This window comes from Suncus etruscus, chromosome 1, assembly GCF_024139225.1.
Source record: "Suncus etruscus isolate mSunEtr1 chromosome 1, mSunEtr1.pri.cur, whole genome shotgun sequence".
NCBI classification, from domain to species: domain Eukaryota; kingdom Metazoa; phylum Chordata; class Mammalia; order Eulipotyphla; family Soricidae; genus Suncus; species Suncus etruscus.
In genome coordinates this window covers 131289616-131314312 of record NC_064848.1, presented here as the reverse complement: position 1 = coordinate 131314312, position 24697 = coordinate 131289616, and the positions used below count along the sequence as shown (strand labels likewise).

The 24697-nt window shown below is 34.5% G+C and overlaps 1 protein-coding gene across 1 annotated transcript in view; it reads left to right on the top strand.

Annotated features, from left to right (window-relative positions):
* Positions 1–24697, top strand: part of CADPS2 (calcium dependent secretion activator 2) — a 613966-nt gene that overhangs the window by 324764 nt on the left and 264505 nt on the right. The window contains 1 exon segment of the mRNA XM_049771072.1: positions 10697–10808. Within this exon segment, the coding sequence (XP_049627029.1) occupies positions 10697–10808 (112 nt within the window).

Below are 24697 nucleotides of genomic sequence, written 5' to 3'. Positions count from 1 at the left end.
TGTGCAGGTCACCTCTATATATTTATTAACAGTCTACTTTAATGAATATATTATTATAAATATTCTAAAATACTAATTTCTATAATTTTTCTTTTATCTAATATCTTATTTTCTTTATATATAAGATATTTATTAGGTTTCTTCTAGGGAGGCCCTGTGATTTTCTACATATTATCACTGTTTCTTATTGTTTTGCACTATAAAATAGTTTGTGTGTGTGTGTGTGTGTTGTATGTGTGTGTTTACAGTCAGGAGGAATTGTTTTCTTTAATATAAATCTTTATTTAAGAATCATGATTACAAGCATGTTAGTAGTTGGGTATCAGTCATAAACAAAATTACTCCTCCCCTTCACCAGTACAACATTCTCACCACCAGTGATCACCACGTCCCCCCGCCCCTGCCTGTATTTGTGACAGTCTTCCTACTTCTCTCATTCTTTAGTATTGTCATATTAGTTGTTAGTGTAGTTATTTCCCTAATAATGCTACCACTCTTTGTTGTGAGCTTCAAATTGTGAGCCAGTCTTGCTGACCCTTCTAGCCCTAACTTTATTGTCTCTGGGCCTTATTACAGATATATCTTAATTTTTCTTAAAAGCCATAGATGAGTGAAACTATTCTATCTGTCTCCCTGTGATTTATGTCACTCAGCATAATAGATTCCATATACATCCATGTATAGGAAAATTTTATGACTTTATCTTTTTTGACAGCTGCAAAATATTCCATTGTGTATATATATTACAGTTTCTTTAGCCATTCATCTGTGGAAGGGCATCTTGGTTGTTTCCAGAGTCTGGCTGTTGTAAATTGCACTGCAATGAATATAGGTATGAGGAAGGCGTTTTTGTATTGTATTTTTTGTGTTTCTAGGGTATATCCATAGGAGTGGAATAGCTGAATCAAATGGGAGCTCAATTTCCAGTTTTTTGAGGATTCTCCATATTGTTTTTCATAAAGTCTGGACTAGACAGCATTCCCAATAGCAGTGAATAAGAGTTCCTTTCTCTCCACATCCCTGCCAGCTCGGATGTTCTTGCTCTTTGTGATGTGTGCCAGTCTCTGTGGTATGAGATGGTACTCATTGTTGCCTTTATTTGCATCTCCCTGATGATTAGTGATGTGGAACACTTTTTCATGTGTCTTTTGGAAATTTGTATTTATTCTTTGACAAAGTGTTCATTTTTTCTCCCAATTTTATTGATGGGATTAGATGATTTTTCTTATTAAGTTCTGTTAGCACCTTGAATATTTTTATATTAATCCCTTGTTTGATGGGTGTTGGGTAAATAGTTTCTCCCATTCTGTGGGTGGCTTTTGTATCCTATGCACTATATTTGTTGAGGTGCAGAAGCTTCTCAGTCTAATATAGTCCTATCTGTTTATCTCTGGTTCCACTTGTTTGGAGAGTGCTGCTTCCTCCTTGAAGATGCCTTCAGTCTCTATGTCTTATAGTGTTTTACCTATGTGTTGTTCTATATACTTTATAGTTTCAGACCTGATATCATGGTCTTTAATCCATTTGGATTTGACCTTTGTGCATGGTGTTAGATGGGGATTTGGGTTTGCTTTTTTGCAAGTGGCTAACCATTTGTGCCAACACCACTTGTTAAAGAGGCTTTCCTTGATTCATTTTGGATTTCTTGCCCCTTTATCAAAGATTAGTTGGTTGTATGTCTGGGGAACATACTCTGAGTACTCAAGTCTATTCCACTGATCTGAGGATCTCTCTTTATTCTTGTCGTGTAACAAAGGGTTGCTTTAGCTATTCGTGGGTGTTTATTGTTCCAAATGAATTTCAGAAGTTTTTGATTCACTTCTTCGAAAAATGATGTGGGTATCTTGGGATTGCTTTAAATCTGTACAATGTTTTGAGGAATATTGCCATTTTGATTATATTAAACCTACAAATACATGAGCATGGTATGTGTCTCCATTTCCTTGTGTCCTCTATTATTTCTTGAAGCAGGCTTTTGTAGTTTTCTTTCTAGAATTTCTTCACCTCTATAGTTAAGTTGACCCCAAGATATTTGAGTTTGTCAGGCTCTAATATGAATGGGATTGTTTTCTTAATGTTCATTTCTCCTCTATCATTATTAATGTACAAGAAGGCCATTGACTTTTGCGTGTTAATTTTTGTGCCTACCACTTTGCTATATGAATCTATTGTTTCTAGAAGCTTTTTGGCAGAATCTTTAGGATTTTCTAAATATATTATCATGTCATCTGCAAAGAGTGAGAGCTTGACATCTTCCTTACCTGTCTGGATGCCCTTGATATCTTTTTCTTGCCTGATCGCTATGGCAAGTACTTCCAGAACTATGTTGAATAGGAGTGGTGAGAGAGGCTAGCCTTGTATTGTAACATATTTTAGGGGAAAGGCTTTTAGTTTATCTCATTGATAATGATATTTTCCATTGACTTGTGGTAGATGGTCTTGACTATATTGAGAAAAGTTCTTTTCATTCCCATATTGCTGAGAGTTTTAATCAAGAATGGGTGTTGGGCCTTATAGAATGATTTCTCTGCATCCATTGATATGAGCATATGATTTTTGCTTTTCTTTTTATTGATATGGTGCATTATGTTGATTGATTTATGGATGTTAAACCATCCTTCCATTCCTGGGATAAAACCTACTTGGTTGGGTGGATGACCTTCTTGATGATGCATTGAATTCTATTTGCCAGAATTTTGTTGCACCTGTTTTAATCAGAGATATTCTTCTGTAATTTTCTTTTTTGGCAGCATTTCTGTCTGGTTTCGGTATCAAGGTGATGTTAGCTTCATAGAAACTATTTGGAAGGGTTCCTGTTTTTTCAATTGTTTAAAAGAGCCTTAGAAGGATTGGTAATAGTTCTTGAAATGTTTGAAAGAATTCATTAATGAACCCATTTGGGCCTGGGCTTTTGTTTTTGGGCAGACATTTGATTACCATTTTAATTTCCTCAATAATGATGGGGCTTTTCAGATATGCTACCTCATCCTTATTTAGCTGTGGAAGGTTATAAGTGTCCAAGAATTTGTCATTTCTGCCAGGTCCTCTTTTTTCATGGCATAGAGTTTCTCAAAGTAGTGTCTTATTACTCTTTGAATCTCTGCAATATCTGTAGTGATCTCCCCCATTTCGTTTCTAATCTGGTTTATCAAGTTTCTCTCTCTGCCTTCTTTGTGAATTTTGTCAGTGGTTTATCAATCATGTTTATTTTGTTCAAAGAACCAACTTTTGCTTTTATTAATCTTTCAGATTGTTTTCTGGATTTCCACTTCATTGATTTCTGCTCTAAGCTTTGTTATATCCTATCTATTTTTGGTTCCATTTGTTGATTATTTTCTTATTTTTTTTCTTTTTTTTGGGGGGAGGGGAGGGGTTTGAGTCACACCTGGCCGTGCTCAGGAGTTACTCCTGGCTCTATGCTTAGAAATCGCTCCTGAATGGCTTGGGGGACCAAATGGGATGCTGGGATTTGAAACACCATCCTTCTGCATGCAAGGCAAACACACTACCTCCATGCTATCTCTCCAGCCCCTGTTGATCATTTTCTAATTTTATAAGCTGAGTCATTAAGCTATTTATGTAGGCCCTTCTTCCTTCCTGATGTGTGCTTGTAAAGCTATAAATTTTCCTCTCTTTACTTCTTTTGCTGTTGTCCATAAATTCTGATAATTTATGTCTTTATTGTCATTTGTTTCCAAGAATGTTTTGATTTCCTCTTTGATTTCATCTCTGACCAACTGGTTGTTCAGTAGTAAGCTGTTTAATTTCCAGGTGTTAAAGTTTTTCTTCTGTTTCCCTTTTGTAGTTCACATCAATTTCAGTGACTTGTGATCAGCAAAGGTAGTGTGCATGATTTCTTTCCTCTTAATTTTTCAGGGGAGTCACACCCGGCTGCGCTCAGGGGTTACTCCTGGCTCTATGCTCAGAAACCACTCCTGGCAGGCTCAGGTGACCTTATGGGATGCCGATATTCAAACCACTGTCCTTCTACTTGTAAGGCAAACACCCTACCTCCATACTATCTCTCCAGCCCCTCTATCCTCTTGATTTTATGAAGATATATTTTATGTGCCAGCATGTGGTCTATTCTGGAGAATGACCCATGTGAATTGGAGAAGAATGTTTATCTAGATTTCTGGGATTAAGTGCCCTATATATATAGTAATAAGTATATTATATACTATATGTGTATATAATATAATAATATGTATATGTAATAGTATATATATATATGTATATATATATATATATATATGTCTCACATGCTCCACACACAATCCTTGCAGTTTGGCTCTTGTAATTTTTCATATCATCAGTCTCCAGTCCCTAAATTCATTTTCAATTTCTATCTCACAATATCCAGGTGTTGTATAAACACTGGTAAAAAGGGGAGCCTCCTCCAGAACATTCATTACAATAATTGGAAAGAATGTGAGTACAAGAGCCTGGAATTTTGTGTGACTCCTGGACGGAATGAGAGTAGTCATATTGAGTACTGCAATCTTACTTTGTGACCCCCAGAAAGTACCACAACTTATTGCCAATGTGTTATCCATGACAAGCATTAGTTAGGTATGTGTACAACCTGCCATCATCAGAGCAGCAAAGAGGAGGAGGAAGAAGAAATAAATTAATATGTATAAATGAATGAGTTAAAAACATTTCTACCTTGACCAAACCAGCTCCATAGACTCACTCTCTTCTTGAAAGAGATGTAAACCAAGCCATTAAAAAAAGTATTGGTAGAATGGCCACAAAGCTGAAAGCTGTATACTCTAGTGAGGAGAAGGCAGATTAATTTCCTACCCTGCTGAAGCAACACCTGCTGCACCCATCACTCACAATCACTGCTTTATCAATGGCCCGGCTTCGCCACTCCTCTACAGTTTTCTGCAGACTTACCAATCTGAACAAAAATTCTTGTATGCTAGTATTTGGACTGGTATTACCAGAACTTTTTCTGAATGAGTGTGGGCACCCTACCCTTCCTTCTTGTACTTTCAGAAGTTCTGGCTTCCAAAACAAAAGCCTTGATATTGGCAGTAATGCTTGATATTCCTGGACGACTCCATTTTTGTTTAATTCATTCATTCATGTATGAACCAAGGATGTATATCTGAAGCCACCTAATATTCAGAAACAAATGATTTAACAGAATGGCCAGCTAACAAGATCTTATTAATCCTTCTGACAATGACTTAATGACCTCAGAGAGATGCAATAATTTCGCATATTTTCTTGTCACTGTACTTTGTTTTTTTTTCTTCCTTCAATTTTTTTCTTTCTTTCCTTCTTTAACTCTTTTTCTCCCACTTATTTGGAAACAAATGTATTATGCTTAACTAGTGTCAACTATATGATACAAAATCATTAAAATTAAGTAAATGTAAAAAAGAAAAAAATATGTCTACTTTGTTTTATAAGGATACCAAAATATGTAAGTAACATATAAATATATTAAAACCATGCACAATTAGGCTTGTTTTTAAGGCCATATGTACAATACTGTACGTATAACTAATACAACATATTAATATAAAAAACATCCACACATGTTGCAGAGTATACAATTAGTTTCAATTTCAAAATTTGGGTTTTATGTTAATTTTAGTCTCTTATGCAGTCAACATAGAACTTAATAAAAATGTGAATTATAGAAAGCCTTAAAATACTTAGATATGTGCCAGAGAGACAGCATGGAGGTAAGGCATTTACCTTTCATGCAGAAGGTCATTGGTTTGAATCCCAGCATCCCATATGGTCCCCCGTGCCTGCCAGGAGCAATTTCTGAGCACAGAGCCAGGAAAAAACCCTGAGCACTGCCAGGTGTGACCCAAAACTACAAAAAAAGAAAAAAACTTAGATATTTTAATATTGTAAAATGATGTGATCTTTTTTTAGATTGGTTAATGGAAATGTATATTATTAAGTGCATACATTAAAAAGTTAGACTTAAAATTAACTGTGCATTCAAATTATAGTTTTCCAAGGGAGCAGAGTTCTCAAAGTCAACTTAGAATGAAATAACGATAGAATTGCATTAAATAGGAAACCAACTCTCAATATAAAGGATAAACAAAAGCAGTGGAAGTATGAAAAATATAATAAAGGTATTCCTCTATTCACACTAATAAAAAGGAAAATGAAAATATAATAAGAAATGAAAAAATGACTGCAAGATGCATTAGAATCATAGGATATAAAATTATTACAATTCTATGCAAATAATTCTTTTTAAAAGATATTAAATATATTACCAGGAAAAACTAATTTTAAGAAAATTTTGCTTAAAGGAAAACACCTTTGTGAAGACATAGGAGTCACAGTCTATATCTTCCCACAAAAAATGTATTAGACCCATATTTATACCTGAATTCCAAGCTCTTCCAGAAAATAAAAATTTAGTGTCTTTCATCTCATTCAATTTAGCTAGCATAAAAGAAAACAGAAAAGGAAATGTACATATAAATATAAATCTATAGGCCAGTATTAATCTTGACAAACTAAAATAGAATTTGGTAAATGTGCTAACCAAAACACTAATATACTGAATTTAATATTGTAGTTGTTTTATAAAAGAGAAAATTTGGGTTCAGGGAAATAATATAGGAGTTTGATTTCCTGCATTTTTATAGCCTATATTCAGTCCCCAGCATTATGTGTTTTCGTTAGCTCCATGAGGTGTATCTGAAGACCCTGAACACCACCAGGGTGGCACAGGTGACCCTTGACACTCCAGGGCCTGAGTAGCACTATATGAAAATAAAATGAACTAAAATGAACTAAAATGAACTGCTAGCTAATTGGACAAGAATTCCCAGAAAATGTTTAATAAAATTTTAATTGATACCATGACAGTTATACATTTATTAATAATTGAGTTACAGTCTTACTATGTCCAACATCCATCCATTAACCAGTGCAAATTTCTCTCCATCCATGGTCAGTCTTTGCATACCAATCATTTCCTTGAGGTGAAAACCCTTTTTAATTTGATGTAATCCTATTTTTATATCTTTGCTTCATTTTCTTGGTTAGATATATTTCATACATGAAGATTCCTTTATCTTGCCATGTAAATGTCATGGAGAATTTTATCTACATTTTCCTGTATGTATCTTCTTGTTTCAGGTCTAATATCGAAAGAATTTCTGCAAGTTGACTCAAATTCTACTGAGTACATTTTGGGAGGCATGCAGATACATTAAAATTAAGAAATTAGAGGCTGAAGCAGTGTCACAAGCAATAGGGCACTAGCGTTGCATGTGTTAACCTAGGATGTCTAGGATGGACCATGGTTTGATCCCCCAGCATCCCATATGGTCCCCCAAGCCAGGAGCAATTTCTGAGCACATAGCCAGGAGTAGCCCCTGCGCATCACCAGGTGTGACCCATAAAAACATAAAAAAGAATTAGATTTATGAAATAGAAAATACATTAGCATTATCCACCAACATTACCAATTATCTCAGTTGGTGGGGAAAAATGTCTAGAACAGTGGACTACCTACTTTGGTTTCTAGATAGATCATGGAGATCCTATATGTCTATGATGGATATCATAAATATTATATATCTCTGAATTGCCATATAACACATCTTAGATTGTTACAGAGAAAAGTATCTAGAATTGAATTACACACTCAAAATGTATTTATTTTAAAAATCTGATATTCATGTTATGTTTAATATTTGTAACATATATTACCTGTGTGTGTATACAAAGATTTAAATTGATGCTTTTTGGTGTGTTGACATAATTATGTAGATAATATCCTTTAACTATTTAAGACTAACTAAAAGAAACTTAGAACATTGATCACATACTCTAGTAAAATGCTAATTATGTCTCCTATAAACTAAAAATAATGCAGATTAGTATAAAACCATGATCCTAAATATTTTAGTGGTATTTAGGAGATGGGGGACAGGAGAACAAGAAGAATATGCAGAACCCATGTAGCTAGGAAGAGTTCTTCTAAAGTCTCAGTACCAGTATCTCAAGTAGTGAGAATATCTTACATTCTTTACATTTCACTCATTTTCAGACATCTTAAATCTTCATAAATATATAAAAGGATAAAGATTTGAGATTTTAAATATGCTTGACTGTGAAGAATATAAGGTGTTTGGAAGTTTTTTTAGAAGTTCATGTGCTCATGAATGATTGTGAATGATTATGAGTATTCTAAGTGAGCATTTGTCTTACTCTAACACCATGGAAATGACATGCATTGTTCTTTATGGATAATCATAAGAGAATGAGATTGAAATACAAAAACTGAAAAACTTCCTCAGTTATTGTTAGTATTTTTATCTTGAGCAACTTATTGGCACAGGTAGGCATTTCAAATGATTATGGAATTTGGTATGAATGATTTTATTTATTATAAAATAACTCCTCACAGTGATCAGGAGACCACATGTGGTGTTGTGCTTAACTCCAGATTATCTACTACAAAGTAACATTCCCTGCATACAAAAATATCTTTCTGAAAAAAATATTGCTTTAACTATGAATAGATACTATGAAAAATGTTAGACTTATTCAGCATGATACACACAAGAACATATTATTTCTTTCAAATCTAAGAACATATCTGCAGGGGTTATTTTCTCAAATTTTAACTCATATTATAGCATGAAAATGAATATACCATGACAATGTATTCCAGAATTTTCCACTAGATAATCTGAAATTACTCAAGACATAAGAGCTTTGTTCTTCAATGTGTAGATAAATAGTTACAGGGGTTAAGTCTTTACCTCTTATGCTACCAACCCAGTTCAACTTTGGTATCACCAACAAGTGATGTCTAAGTAGAGCCCCTGAATATTTCTGGGTGTTCCCTAAATATCAGTTAAAAAATGTCACTGTTGGGGCCAGAGCTATAGCACAGTGGGGAGAGCAGTTGCCTTGCATGCAGCTCACCTGGGTTTGATCCCCAGCATTCCATATGGTCCCCCAAGACTGCTACGAGTTATTCCTGAGTGCAGAGCCAGGAGCAATCCCTGAGCATGGCTGGTGTAAATAAATAAATAAAACACAAAGCAAACAAAAATAAGACACTTCATGAAATTGAGAATTTTTCTACATTCTCTTATTCTGTTTCTGATTCTATTTTATCTATTTACCTATTTATTTATTTAGGTTTTGGGCCACACCCAGTGATGCTCAGGAGTTATTCCTGGCTATGTGCTCAGAAATTGCTGTGGGCTTGGGGGACCATATAGGACGCCAGGGGATTGAACCATGATCCATCCTAGGTTAGCGCATGCAAGGCAGATGCCTTACCACTCCGGTCCCTGTTTTTGTTTCTATTTTTATTTTTTCCTATTTCAGCCCTCCTTTATATCAGATTATCTTAACTGATTGGAATGGAGATGGAGGGAGGACAATTCGGTGATGGGAATTCCCCTGATTCAATGTTAACATGTACCAGGAATATTACTGTGAATGATATGTAAGCCACTATGATTAAAATAAAAATTATATTAAAAAATAAAATAAAATAAAATAAAATTATGTATAGTCTATAAAAAATACTGACAATCCTTCCCTAACCCCTTTCTAGACATCTAAAATCAAAGTTAAGCTGCTTTTCCATTCTAATCGTATCTCTTTTCCTTATAGAACATGAATGACATTAGTTTACAAAGAATAAACTGCATCTAGATGCTCTTTTCTTCAATTATTGAAATGACCTCAGCATAACTGTATGCATAATTCAATATTTTATCTTCTGTGGCAGGAAAAAAAGATGATCATGATTTGTTCAAATGCTATTTTGTTTTCCTGTTTTCTGAACCTGTTTCGTGTTGTCTAATCTTTCTGGGTTCATTTTATAAAATAGTGAAATATGAAAATAGTAAATTGTTTAAAAGAATGTATGAAAATCAATTTTTATTTGCTAAATTGTTTGTATAAGAACCAATTTTTATTCTTACAAATAGTTTTACAATGCTGTTTTTATGTTCTGATGACCTCATGCTTATAATCCTCTAAATTGTAAGAATTATTTATGATATCTTAATATGTTCTGTTTCAGTTTCTAAATATGCTAAAATGAATTTGAGTGATAAAGATAAGATGTTATTACTAAAAAGACTAGAAAACATGTTATTTTATTATGATGATTTTAAAAACTGGTATAGATTTTCTCAGCAGTGTATATTGATAAATGTTCTAACAAACACATATAATGTTATGTCTATTTTTGACAGATAATTTAAAAAATTATATAATTTGACAAATAAGATATTCTACTAATAGAATAACTAAAATATTTGATAAAATTTTCTAAGATGCATGGGGTGGTCTTAAGAATAAAAAATTAGGTTACTTAGAAATTCCTTGGTATATAATTAAACATCTAGAAATGTTATCCATAAAATGGCATGCTAATTTGTATTTTAGTCAATAAAATAATATTATGCTTTAACATAATCTAAATTCTATTGCATACTTAATTCAGCTACTTTTTAAAATAGCTAAATAACCATTGCTTGTATAAAACTTATTTATATTTCTTTCATACTGTGCTACCTGCAAGAATTAAGAGTAGTGATAAAAATCACATTGAACCACAAAATATTCTGTATTACTTATGTTCCTTATAAGGATAAGTATTTGTCTAGAGTGAAGAAACAAACAAATATATTGCATTTTTAAGAAAAACTTTATTTCTTCATTGCAGATGGGGAACTCAAGGAGATTTCACCACTACCCACCCTAGGCCTGTGGTCAAGGTAAAACTCTTCACAGAAAGCACTGGGGTTCTCGCCCTTGAAGATAAAGAACTGGGAAGGGTGAGTTTATATAGTCAACTCTGGGTGTTCACATTAGGACCAGTGAGCTACATATACAGTTTCTGATGGTAATACTACATAATACTACATAATGTATTTGTAATTTTATCTAAGCTCAATGTACAGCCAATCAATGAAAAATTAAAGTACTGTGATCAGTTTTGGGCATGGAAAAAGTATAACAGTCCAGACTCTGTTCACATATGCCATTCACAGGCAGCCTGAATCAGCCTACCCATTCTCTTATGATGGTACATAATACTTCTGTTGGAAAAATGTTTCTGTTCATAATATGCATTGAGAACAATGATTTTTCAGGATGAGTTGGCAACAACAATCTCTCTAGACTGCAAATAGGAAAATTATTTTTTCATGGTGAAAGGTAATTCTCACATGTTTGCTTATGTGTTGAAAGGATCTTCTTGACTGATATTACTGGTACCATTAATTATTGGTACAATTTATGATATCATTACTGGTATCATTGATTTAGAAAGCTATCTGAGTTTTAGGAGTAACTTTGCACCTTGATGATTATATATATATATATATATATATATATATATATATATATATATATATATATATATATATATATACCATATCCACCATAGGTCTGGGAACCCGACACCATCACTCATGTATTTTTCTCCTTTTACTCGCATCCTCACTCTTATCTCCTTTTAATAAGCACTATTTTTCAGAGTATATGGGTTAGGTGTTTTTTTTTTTAAGTGTCTTTTTATGGAGTCATTGCTTTTTGTCTGTTAAGATTATATTTACAGGAGTTCTCTCTTAAACATTTTTATCTCTCTTAGATCTCCATTTTCCCTTTCTTTTCTTTTTTTTCATTGTGTATTCTTTTATTCTTTTTTATTATAATAATAATTTTTATTTTGACCAAAGTGGATTACGTATCTTTCACAGTAATACTTTAGATACATATTCACATTGAATCAGGGGAATTTTCACCACCAGAGTTGTCCTCCCACCACCCCCATTCCTAGCTTACATCCCATATCCCTCCCCTTCCCCCCCCCCCTTGCTAGTATAAGTGGTCCCCTCTGTAGCTGACATTTTCCCTTTCTTGACCACTTTTTTTACATTTTTTTCTTCATAGGTTTATCAACTCTTACTTCTCAATTCCAAGAAATACTTACTCAACTCTTTTGGCAATAAAAAGCCTTAACATTATGGTAGATAATGTGTGATCTTAACATCTTTCTGTGAAGGTCTTTAGCCCTGATTACAATCTTAAACTTATTCTAATAAATGGTTTGGAACATTCTCTTTTGTAATGGGTCAATGTCTTAATCAAAGCTGATGGCTGTATTTATATTTTTCCAATTTTCTAGAGTTAAGATCTCCAAAACATTAAAAAAATCTCATATGATGTTAGATATTTGGTGCTAGCAGACAGCTGTGCAGTGATACATGTTGAAGAATAGAAGGATCATTATCGGAGTTTTACCCTCATTAGTATTTAATATTTTGAAAGATAAAGAAACATGACATTATAACCTCATAAATGTGCATATGTGTACATCCAATCAGCATCTGTATATTACATATTATGTCACCCAGTAAAAGTCCAGTTTTTTCCTGTATCAGACATTTCTCACCTTTTTGTTTCATTCCTCTTTTCCCTCTGTTCTCTTCTGGTGACTAGTAATCTATCTTAAGTAATTAAAAATTATTTTGTTTTATTCATCCATATTTTTCTATGATATATGAGTAAAATCCTGATGTAGATTTTCTATTTATTTTACTAAATATGTTACCCTCTTGGCCTATAAATGTAAAAAGTGGCCATATTAATCTGTTTATATAACTTAATGGTTTTCTGTTGTATATCCATACTATATCTTCATTGATTCATCAGGGACCGCATAGGTTGTTGTTATGTCATGGCTATTCAAAAAACTATGGAAAACATACAACTTTTTAGTTGAGTGTTTTTGTATTTTAGTAAATAAGTTGATGAATTATATTTCTAATTTTTAGTTTTTTAAGAAATCACCAGACTACTTTTTATAATAGCTGCTCTAATTTTCATTACTATGCCTATAAGAAGATGTATACTGACAGCAAGGTAGGCTCAGGACCAGAATCCTAGAGAGAATTGTTGATCCTTCTTTATTGATGATTTCTATTCATGTCATAAAAAGAAATAAGGAACCACTAGAAGCATATCACATTAGTGACCGGACCCGCTTTATGGCTCTTTCCTACTCAACTGCCAGCAGCAACTATAATGCAAATCTTCATAACTAATACAATTGAAGTAGCCAAATAATAATAATAGTCATATTAATAATTTCTAGAAAAGTGAAAATAAGTGCAACTCCTTAAGTAGCTCCTCCAGATATTGCAAAAAGAAAATTGGAGATTAGCACCCCAGGACACCAGCAGAGGCAATTTAGAACCTGAGGGATGCCAAGACACCAACTTAGAACCATAGCCCAAAGTCCTCTCCCAGAGAAGTGCTTGATGTCAGCTTACAACTCCTCCACATGCCACTAACAGCGCTGTAAATTCAGCAGTTTTGGTATTATGCTCTTGGCATAATGCTGGTATGAATCTCTTAGGGGACCATAGGAAGCCTTGTGTTCAATCTTCATTGCCCAAATACAGAATTACTTAAGTGCACTTGCCAACCAGAAAGAATTTTCCTCCTCCAACATCACACTGAAGACACCAGTTTCACCAAGAAAGTCCACATTCCTAGGTAACCCATCATAGCTCCTAGTGAAGATATGAAATTGAACCCCAGAAAATAGCAGACATAATGTAAAAAATAGCCCACCAAGCCAAGTGAATATATATAGCCTAAATGATTCTACCAGCACCAATCAGCTTTATAGTCTTGTCTTTCTTTTTTTAACCTTTGATAATAGATTTATTTAAGCACTATGACTACAGATATGTTTGTAGTTGGGTTTCAGTTATAGAAAAAAAAACACCTTTCTTTTAAAAACAAATCAAAAGAGAAATAAAGCCTTTCTTTAAATATACAAATAAAACACATGCTTCATTTTAAAAATGCATAACAATATCATTATATTACATTAGTGCATTTTAAAGAGTTATGGTTTTAAACCATTGACTAAAATATGACTGTTAAATAAATGTATACATATAAATACATTAATAAATAATGGCATAGATTATTTTTCTAAGTGTTAATATTAAATCATTTAAAATCATAAAGTAGTCTGAATGCAGTTGCCAGAGTGCTTATAAAAACACAAAATCTTTTGAAAAATTTCAAGAATGTAAAAGTAATATAAGAGAAGTAGGAACTGAAATAAAGATAAATACACATATCTCAAAAAACTTTTTGAGGGAAATTGTGTTTAGTGCTGGATGATTTTTGAATTTTTTTCAGTATGCCTTTCATTCTTTCATGGTCCATAGAGTTTCTTCTGAGAAATCTGATAAAGTTTATAGTAAGTTTCCTGATTTTTCCCAAAAGCTTTGTTCTTTGAACCAAGGAGCATTTGCACACTTCTCAGGATTTACTAATATCATACAATATTAAGAGAAGTACTAGTATATAAATAGCACCACTGTTACTAATATGAAGCCAGGGCTGAGAACGAGTAACTCATAGGGAAAAGGATAAAATTAATCACAGTCTAATTTATGAAGTGATAGCTCAAACCTACCTAGAGATTGGGCAGTTGAAGGTTATGTTTTTTGGCAACTACTTGGCCCACAGATTTTGTTTGTGGATGACAGGTGCAAATACCTATTTATGGAAATGGAGGTGACATATGGGGATTTTTCATCTGAATTGGTGGCCAAACCTACATCAATTGCTACAGGAACACCTAAAAGCAGAACAGGGATTTTTTTTTCCCCAAAAAAATGCTTAGTCCTAGCAGATACATATCTAAGCATAGAAATGCTCAGAAGTAAACAATTTGTCTCAGATAGTAATATTGTACTGAGAATATCAAACACCAGGCTTTCCTGGACACAGACTTTCAAAATTATGACAGTCATGGAGTATCTATTTGTGGACAGTGATTTTACACTGTTGTCTTTATGAATGAGTTGTTGCCCTCGTGGGTAACTATTTAATTTGCCAGATGGTGTTCTTGATTACAAAATATTTTCCTGGGATTCACTCAAATTTATTTTTATGTATTCCTAAAAAAGGCTTTCTTTTAGAAAGAATAGGCAAAAATCTCTTCTTTATTCAGATTGACTTCATGACTTTCATGCCATATCATTTAATGGTATGACTTTCATATCATGTCATCAGTGTAAACTGAAGAATTAAATGTTTCCTGAGTATATGAGGGCAGAGAATACAAGTCAGATATTCTATTTCTGTGAAACTCAGAAAATAAGATAGAAAATGGCTGAACTTTTCTTCACCTCATGGTTATACATTTTGGTAGTAATCTCAAAATTAATGTTTTTATTTTCTACAATTTATTTTTGTTTCTGTATGACATTTCCTTCCATCCAGCATTTCTTAATACAGAGTTGTCAATATCTAATAATTTAAAACAGCAATCATTTTTCTTAGTTTGTAAAAATATAGATTCTATTTTGCAAAAATAAGTGATATCCAATGTCAGTTGCATCTTAAGTCTCAGAATGTAAATTGAGGTTGTTAGCTTGACTAAGGCTTTTAAACATATATTTTAGGTAGCTTGTAAGTATTAACATGGTAAGTAAAGATTGGCTTTTACATTTATACTTTTCAACATTTGTTGTTTACTTTATTAAGCCTCAAGGGAAGTATAGCTGAAAGTTTATCAGAAAAGACATATTTGTTACTAATATTTCATAAGAGAAGTTACAATATTTTTTAATATCAGCTTTCCTAACACAGATAAGTACTGTCTAATATACTAAATATATAAATATACTAAATATACTAATATACTAAGTATATATTATGGTCAGTCTAATTTTCTCTTTCTTTCATTTCTTGATTTTATGGAGCATATCTATTTTAGTTTTCCTCACTTAAAACAGTTCTGGTTAACTTTGACCTGAAGTTTTATTTATGTTAAAATTTTTAGAAAATACACATCTTGACATATATAGTATAGTTCACTGGAAAGTCTAACATATATCTCTGTAAGAACTTATGAATTTTGGGGTCGGTTAGGTGGCGCTAGATGTAAGGTGTCTGCGTTGCAAGCGCTAGCTAAGGAAGGACTGCGGTTCAATCCCCCAGTGTCCCATATGGTCCCCCCAAGCCAGGGGCAATTTTTGAACTCTTAGCCAGGAGTAACCCCTGAGCATCAAATGGGTGTGGCCCAAAAATACCCAACAAAAACAAAAACAAAAAAAGAACTTATGAATTTAAAACATATCTATAATGTTCTAGTGTTTAAGCAGTATTAAGTCTAGTTCCAACATTAAAACAATGAGTAATAGTAGAACAATGGTGCTTTGTTAAGTAGTTAAGAACTAATAGGGGCAGGGGGCATTGTTTTAATTATTATAGTTTAAGTAGTTACAAATGTGTTAAAGCTTAGGTATAGAGATCCAGATTTTCTACTCCTTTCTTGGCTGAAGTGCCCAGGACTCTCTATTCTGTCCTTTTTCTAGCCTTCTCTCCTTCTCATTTCCCCTCTAAAATGTTGAATTATACAACTCATATTAATCTTAAACCTTCATAAATAACAGACCAAATTTATATTTGAATTAAAAAGCTTTCCAAGATTACATGAAATATGAATCATAAAAACTGCTATTGAAATCTTAATAATAGGTATTTTCTTCCATTTGAAAGCAAATTTTAATGTCCAATTTTGTTGAAAGAGACAGCTCTAGATGGCTGCTACATTAGACACTGAATTAATATCATTTAGTGAAAAATAAAAACCACTTGTATTTATGTATGTGTAGATCAAATCACTCTTCTAGTGGACTTTTACTTTTTAAAAAAATATATTTTCTTTTAAGCAATGTGGTTTATTTAAGGTTCTATACACAAAAATTTTAACATGAGTTCCATCAGTGTCCATTCCTCACTTCACTGTTGTCATTGTACCAATGACCCCTTCTCATCTGGACATTTTCCCCTGTTATGAGATTCCTACTATAAATCAGTTCTCAGTTTCTGCTTCCTTTCTGTTTCTGTTTTTCTTCTACCTTATTTATTTATATTCCACATATAAGAAATCAATTTATGTCTGCCCTTCTATTTTATGGCCAACTTCACTCAACATGATACTTTCCAGATTCTTCCAAATAGCAGTAAATTCCATGATTTTATCATTTCTTATAGTAAAGTAAAATTCCATTATATATGTATACTTTGTGTATGTATATGGGTGTATATACATACATACACACACCTTAGTTTTTTTCTTCAGGCATCTGTTCTTGGATATTTTCTTCTATTTCCAGATTTTCTCTAGTTCTACAGTGAACATAAGATACAATGTCTTTTCTGAATAGAGTTTTGGGGCTCTGAATAGAGTGGTTGGGATAGATGCAAAAAAGTAGAAAATATAGTGAAAAATCAATTCCCACTGTGATCTGAAATATATTTAATTCCAATAAAATCTGACTAAGAAATATTTAATAGCTTCTTGATATTGATGTCCTAAGAAATCTTTATCTGACCCAAGATCATAATTATTCTGTTTTCTTCCCACTTTTTTTTTTAGTTTTAGAATTTTTTTTACATTTAGGGCTTTGATTTATTTTTAATTATTTTCCTATTTTAAGTGAGTTTACTTTTTAGTTATGCATCATTGTTTATCACCATTCATAGACAAGGCATTTTTACCAAATATATTTAGATAAAATAATTATTTTATATATCTAATCCTATTTTTGACTATACAGTTCCATTGATCTATTTATTAATTTTTAATAGCACACATCATGATTACTTTAGCTTTCTTTTACACTTTGAAATAAAAAATAACAGATAGAAAAGTGGTTCTTTCGCTTCGCAGCCGTGTACATCATTTAGCCAATGAATACAACCACAACACGTAGAAAAACCCACAATACAACTGTGACAATGGGGAAACAGCACAGGCCAGCGCCAGACATAGAGAATGATGATGGCAACTCTGATGATTTAAGCATGACCAACCAACTAGTGAGTCTCTCAGATAAGGAGTTTAGAGTCACAATATGGAAGATGTTCAAAGAACTCAAAGAAAGTATAGAAGAGAACACTAATAAGAATCAAGAGAATATGAATATAGAAATCAGAAACTTCAAACTGAAATTTCAGGTCAAATAACAGGTCTGAAAAACTCATTAGATAAATTGAAGAAAAACATGGTTGAGCTTTCCCATGGGTTAACAGAAGCTGAGGATAGAACTAGTACACTGGAAGATGAGATGAATAACACTTCCATACAGCAGAAGAAATTGGAAAAATGCCTTAAAGCAAATGATCAAACGATGGAAAAATTACTCAAAGAATGGGAACAGAAGAAAATAGAAGTCTATGATAAGCTCAACAGAAACAACTTAAGAATCATTGGAGTCCCAGAGATCCAGGAAGAAAATCTCCAGGAAGAATCAAAGGTCAAGAACATCATTAAAGGGGCCGGAGAGATAGCATGGAGGTAAGGCGTTTACCTTTCATGCAGAAGGTCATCAGTTCGAATCCCGGTGTCCCATATGGTTCCCCGTGCCTGCCAGGAGCAATTTCTGAGCACGGAGCCAGGAAAAACCCCTGAGAACTGCCAGGTGTGACCCAAAAACCACCAAAAAAAAAATGAACATCATTAAAGAGAGACTGTCAGAGCTAAAGAATACATGAGATCAAATCCTGCATGCCTGAAGAGTACCTTCTAAAAGATACCCCAGAAAAAACACCCCAAGACACATCCTAGTCACAATTACGAATCCCACAGATAGAGACAGAATTCTGAAAGCAGCAAGATCGAAAAGAGAAATTACGGGGGCCGGGCGGTGGCACTGGAGGTAAGGTGCCTGCCTTGCCTGCGCTAGCCTAGGACGGACCGCGGTTCGATCCCCCGGCTCCCATATGGTCCCCCAAGAAGCCAGGAGCAACTTCTGAGCGCATAGCCAGGAGTAACCCCTGAGCGTCACAGGGTGTGGCCCAAAAACCAAAAAAAAAAAAAAAAAAAAAAAAAAGAAAAGAGAAATTACATTCAAGGGAACATCCTTGAGATTTACTGCAGACCTGTCACTGGAAACACTCAAGGCCAGAAGGCAGTGGTGGGACATAGTGACAAAACTCAATGAAATAAATGCTTCGCCTAGAATACTGCACCCAGCAAAACTCACTTTCATGTTTGAAGGAATAATACATGGTTTCACAGACAAACAACAGCTCAGAAACCTTACAGACTCAAAACCATTCTTAAAAGAAAAACTGAACAGCCTACTTTAAGACAAGACTGACCAACAGACACACCAAACTTCGATATAAAGATGGCACTAACTCCCAGGACAATTCTTTCTCTCAATGTCAATGGACTAAATGTACTAGTTAAGAGACACAGAGTGACTAAATGGATCAAAAAACTCAATCCAACCTTCTGCTGCCTGCAAGAAGTGCACTTGAATAGTCAGAAGAAACATAGACTCAAAATAAAAGGCTGGAGGAAAATCATCCAAACAAACAACACCCATAAAAAAGCTGAAGTGGCAATACTAATATCAGATGATGCAAACTTTATACTTAGGAAAGTTGTAAGGGACAAAGATGGACATTTTATATTAATCAAGGGATAGGTACAGCAGGAACAAATTACTCTCCTAAACATATATCACCAAATGAGGGGCGAGCAAAATATTTAATAAAATTGTTAAAAATCTGAAAAATAATATCAATAACAACACACTAATTGTGGGAGACCTCAACACGGCATTGTCAACAGTTGACAGGTCAACCAGACTAAAACCCAACAAGAGTATACTAGACCTGAACAGAGAAATGGAAGTAAGAGGCCTAGTAGATATAGGCAGGACACTCCACCCCCAGAAGCCTGGATACACATTCTTCTCTAATGTACATGGGACATTCTCCAGGATAGACTACATGCTAGCACATAAAACATACCTCCATAATATCAAGAGGATAGAAATTTTGCAGGCTACCTTGGCTGACCACAAAGCCTTGGCTGACCACAAGGCCCTGAAATGTGAATTACAAAGGGACACAGAAGAAAAACTTTAATACCTGGAAGTTAAACAGCCTAATACTGAATAACCAGTGGGTCCAAGATGAAATCAAAGAGGAAATCAAAACCTTCTTGAAAACAAATGACAATGGAGACACAAACTATCAGAACATATGGGACACAGCAAAAGCAGTACTGAGAGGAAAATTTATAACTTTGCAAGCACATGTCAGAAAAGGAGAAGGGCATACCTGAATAGCTTAATGACGCAGTTCTTACAATTAGAAAGTGCTCAACAAAAGGACCCAAAAATAGGGAGGCAGAAGGATATAAAGCTGAGAGCAGAAATCAATGAAGTGGAAACCCGAAAAACAATCCAAAAGATCAACGAAAGCAGAAGTTGGTTCTTTGTAAAAATAAACAAGATAGATAGACCACTGGCAAAACTAAGGAAGAAAGAGAGAAAGAGAGACAAACTTGATAACTTGTATTAGGAATGAAAAAGGAGAGATCACTACTGATATGGTAGAGATTCAAAGGATAACCAGGAACTACTTTGAGAAACTCTATGCCACTAAAATGAAAGCCTGGAAGAAATGGAAAAAATTTTGGACTCTTACAATCTTCCATGGTTGGATTTACTAATGAATTCTTTCAAACCTTTCACGAGGAACTACTACCAATCCTGGCAAGACTCCAAATAGCTTTTTTTTTTTTTTTGGTTTTTGGGTCACACCCAGTGATGCTCAGGGGTTACTCCTGGCTATGCGCTCAGAAGTTGCTCCTGGCTTGGGGGACCATATGGGATGCTGGGGGATCGAACCGCGGTCTGTCCTAGGCTAGCGCAGGCAAGGCAGGCACCTTATCTCTAGCGCCACCGCCCAGCTCCCTCCAAATAGCTTTTATGAAACCAGCATCACCTTGATACCAAGACCAGACAGAGATGCTACAAAAAAAGAAAATTACAGACCAATATCGCTGATGAATGCAGATGCAAAGATCCTCAACAAAATCCTGGCAAATAGGATTCAAAGCCTTATTAAGAAGATCATCCGGGGCCGGAGAGATAGCATGGAGGTAAGGCGTTTGCCTTTCATGCAGGAGGTCATCAGTTCGAATCCCGGCGCCCCATATGGTCCTCTGTGCCTGCCAGGAGCAATTTCTGAGCGTGGAGCCAGAAATAACCCCGGAGCACTGCCGGGTGTGACCCAAAAACCACAAAAAAAAAAAAAAAAGAAGATCATCCATTCCGATCAAGTAGGTTTCATCCCAGGAATGCAAGGATGGTTTAACATCCGTAAATCTATCAACATAATACACAACAACAACAAGAAAAATAAAAACCACATGATCATATCAATAGATGCAGAGAAAGCATTTGATAAGGTCCAACACCCATTCTTGATCAAAACTCTCAGCAAGATGGGAATGGAAGGAACCTTTCTCAATATAGTTAAGGCCACCTACCACAAGCCAGAGGCAAATATTGTCCTCAATGGAGAAAAACTGAAAGCCTTTCCTCTAAATTCTGGCACAAGACAAGGGTGTCCGCTCTCACCACTCCTATTTAACATAGCAATGGAAGTACTTGCTATAGCGATTAGGCAAAAAAAAAAAAAAGATAACAAGGGAATCCAGATAGGAAAGGAAGAAGTCAAGCTCTCACTGTTTGCAGATGACATGATACTCTACTTAGAAAACCCTAAAGTCTCATGAAAAAAGCTTCTAGAAACAATAGACTCATATAGCAAGGTGGCAGGCTACCAAATTAACACACAAAAATCAATGGCCTAGCTATACACCAATAGTAATAAGGAAGAAATGGACATTAAGAAAACAACCCCATTCACAATAGTGCCACACAAACTCAAATATCTTGGATCAACTTGACTAAGAATGTGAAGGACCTATACAAAGAAAAAATATAAAACTCTGCTGCAAGAAATAAGAGAGGACATGTGGAAATGGAAGCATATACCCTGCTCTGGGTTGGCAGGATTAACATTATTAAAATGGCAATACTCCCCAAAGCATTGTACAGATTTAAAACAATCCCTCTAAAGATACCCATGACATTCTTCAAAGAAGTGGATCAGGCACTTTTGAAATTCATTTGGAACAATAAATACCCTAGAATAGATAAAGCAATCATTGGGAAAAAGAATATGGGAGGAATTACTTTCCCCAACTTTAAACTGTACTACAAAGCAATAGTTATCAAAACAGCAAGGTATTGGAATAAGGACAGGCCCTCAGATCAGTGGAATAGGCTTGAATACTCAGAGAATATTCCCCAGACATACAATCACCTAATTTTTGATAAAGGAGCAAGAAATCCTAAATGAAGCAAAGAAAGCCTCTTTATTATTTTATTTTCATTTATTATTATTATTTTTATTTACCTATCTATTTTTGGTCAATTTCTCTGTTTGGGTGTGATAATTGAAGTTGTCCCCAGTTATACTTATTCTTTCTCTTCCTTTCTTTTCTTCCTTTGTATGCTATGCCATGTTTCTTATATCAAGACCATGGCATTTTGTTTGTTTGTTTGTTTGCTTGTTTTGTGTTTGTTTTTGTGTTTTTTTTTTTTTGGTGCTTGTGTTTATTGTTGGAGTCCTCACGGGATATTTGACACTTCTTTTTGTACTGGTGGAATATTTCACCTTTTTTCTCTCCTTCGTTTCTCAAACCGATGTTGAGAGCCTCTGGAAGAATTCCGCTTATTTTCGGCGTATTAGACTTTTACCCCAGTTTACTACTTTTCTCTCCTTCAAACAAAACCACGTAACTTGAACTAGCTAGTCCTGCCCCCCCAATTAGAGGGGGAAACAAGGGAGACACCAGGACCAAACAGGTGCAAGACTACTATGCAGTAGGCTAGATACAGAGGAGACCACATATCCTAGCTACCCTGGGGGTGAGGGAAGAGGATATGGGTGGTAGGACAAAAACGGAGGTGTAGGGAGGACAATTTGGTGTTGGGAATCCCCCCTGATTTTATGTAAATATGTACCTAAAATATCATTGTCAACAATATGTAAGCCACTACGATCAAAAAAAAAAAAAAAAAAAAGCCTCTTCAACAACTGGTGTTGGCACAAGTGGCTAGCCACTGCAAAAAATTGAACTTAGACCCCCAGCTAACATCATGTACGAAGGTTAAATCCAAATGGATGAAAGACCTCGATATCAGACCCGAAACCATAAGATATATAGAACAGCATGTAGGTAAAACACTCCAGGACATTGAGACTAAAGGCATCTTCAAAGAGGAAACTGCACTCTCCAAGCAAGTGAAAGTGGAGATTAACAGATGGGAATATGTTAAACTGAGAAAGATCTGCACCTCAAAAGAAATCACACCCAGGATACAAGAGTCCCCCACTGAGTGGGAGAAACTATTCACCCAATAGCCATTAGATAAGGGGCTAATCTCCAAAATATACAAGGCACTGACAGAAATTTACAAGAAAAAAGAAACATCTAATCCAATCAAAAAATGGGAAGAAGAAATGGACAGACACTTCGACAAAGAAGAAATACAAATGGCCAAAAGACACATGAAAAAATGCTCCACATCACTAGTCATCAGGGAGTTGCAAATCAAAACAACTATGAGGTATCACCTCACACCACAGAGATTGGCACACATCACAAAGAATGAGAACAAGCAGTGTTGGCGGGGATGTGGAGAGAAAGGATTTCTTATCCACTGCTGGTGGGAATGCCATCTAGTTCTTCAACCTTTATGGAAAGCAATATGGAGATTCCTCCAAAAACTGGAAATCGAGTTCCCATATGACCTGCTATACCACTCCTAGGAATATACCCTAGAAACACAAAAATACAATACAAAAATCCTTTCCTTACACCTATATTTATTGCAGCACTATTTACCATAGCAAGACTCTGGAAACAGCCAAGATACCCTTCAACAGATGAATGGCTAAAGAAACTGTGGTACATATACACAATGGGATATTATGCAGCTGTCAAAAGAGATGAAGTCATGAAATTTTCCTATACATGGGTGTACATGGAATCTATTATGCTGAGTGAAATAAGTCAGAGAGAGAGAGAGAGAAAGACGTAGAATGGTCTCACTCATTTATGGGTTTTAAGAAAATTGAAAGACATTCTTGCAATAATAACTTTCAGACACAAAAGAAAAAAGAGCTGGAAGTTACAGCTCACCTCATGAAGCTCACCGCAAACAGGGATGAGTTTAGTTAGAGAAATAACTATGTTTTGAACTATCCTAATAATGAGAATGTATGAGGGAAATAGAAAGCCTGTCTAGAGTACAGGTGGGGGTTGGGTGGGGAGGAGGGAGATTTGGTGATGGGAATGTTGCACTGGTGGTGGGTGGTGTTCTTTACATGCCTGAAACATAAACACAATCATGTATGTAATAAAGTTGGTTAAAAAAAAAAAGAATAACAGACTGCCAGATTTTTTCACTTATTTCCCCAATAATTTATGCTATTTAGGTACTTTGCCTTGCCTATGAATTTTAGAAAGAGTTTTTTATATTTCAATTATAATTAAAAAATTATTCATTTTGATTTTTATTGAATCTGATTGCACTGGATCTTTTTTAACAGAGAATGAAATGTTATGTTTATTATTGTTGTTATGAAGTGACAAATATAGCTTTATTGGCACTTAAAACTCTTCACTTATCTATTTTCTGAAATGTTATAAGTAATAAGTATGACTGTAAAACTAACTTTAATAACATAAATACTGGGGCTCAAGCAATGGCTCAGCAGGAATGCATTTGCCTTGAACACGGCT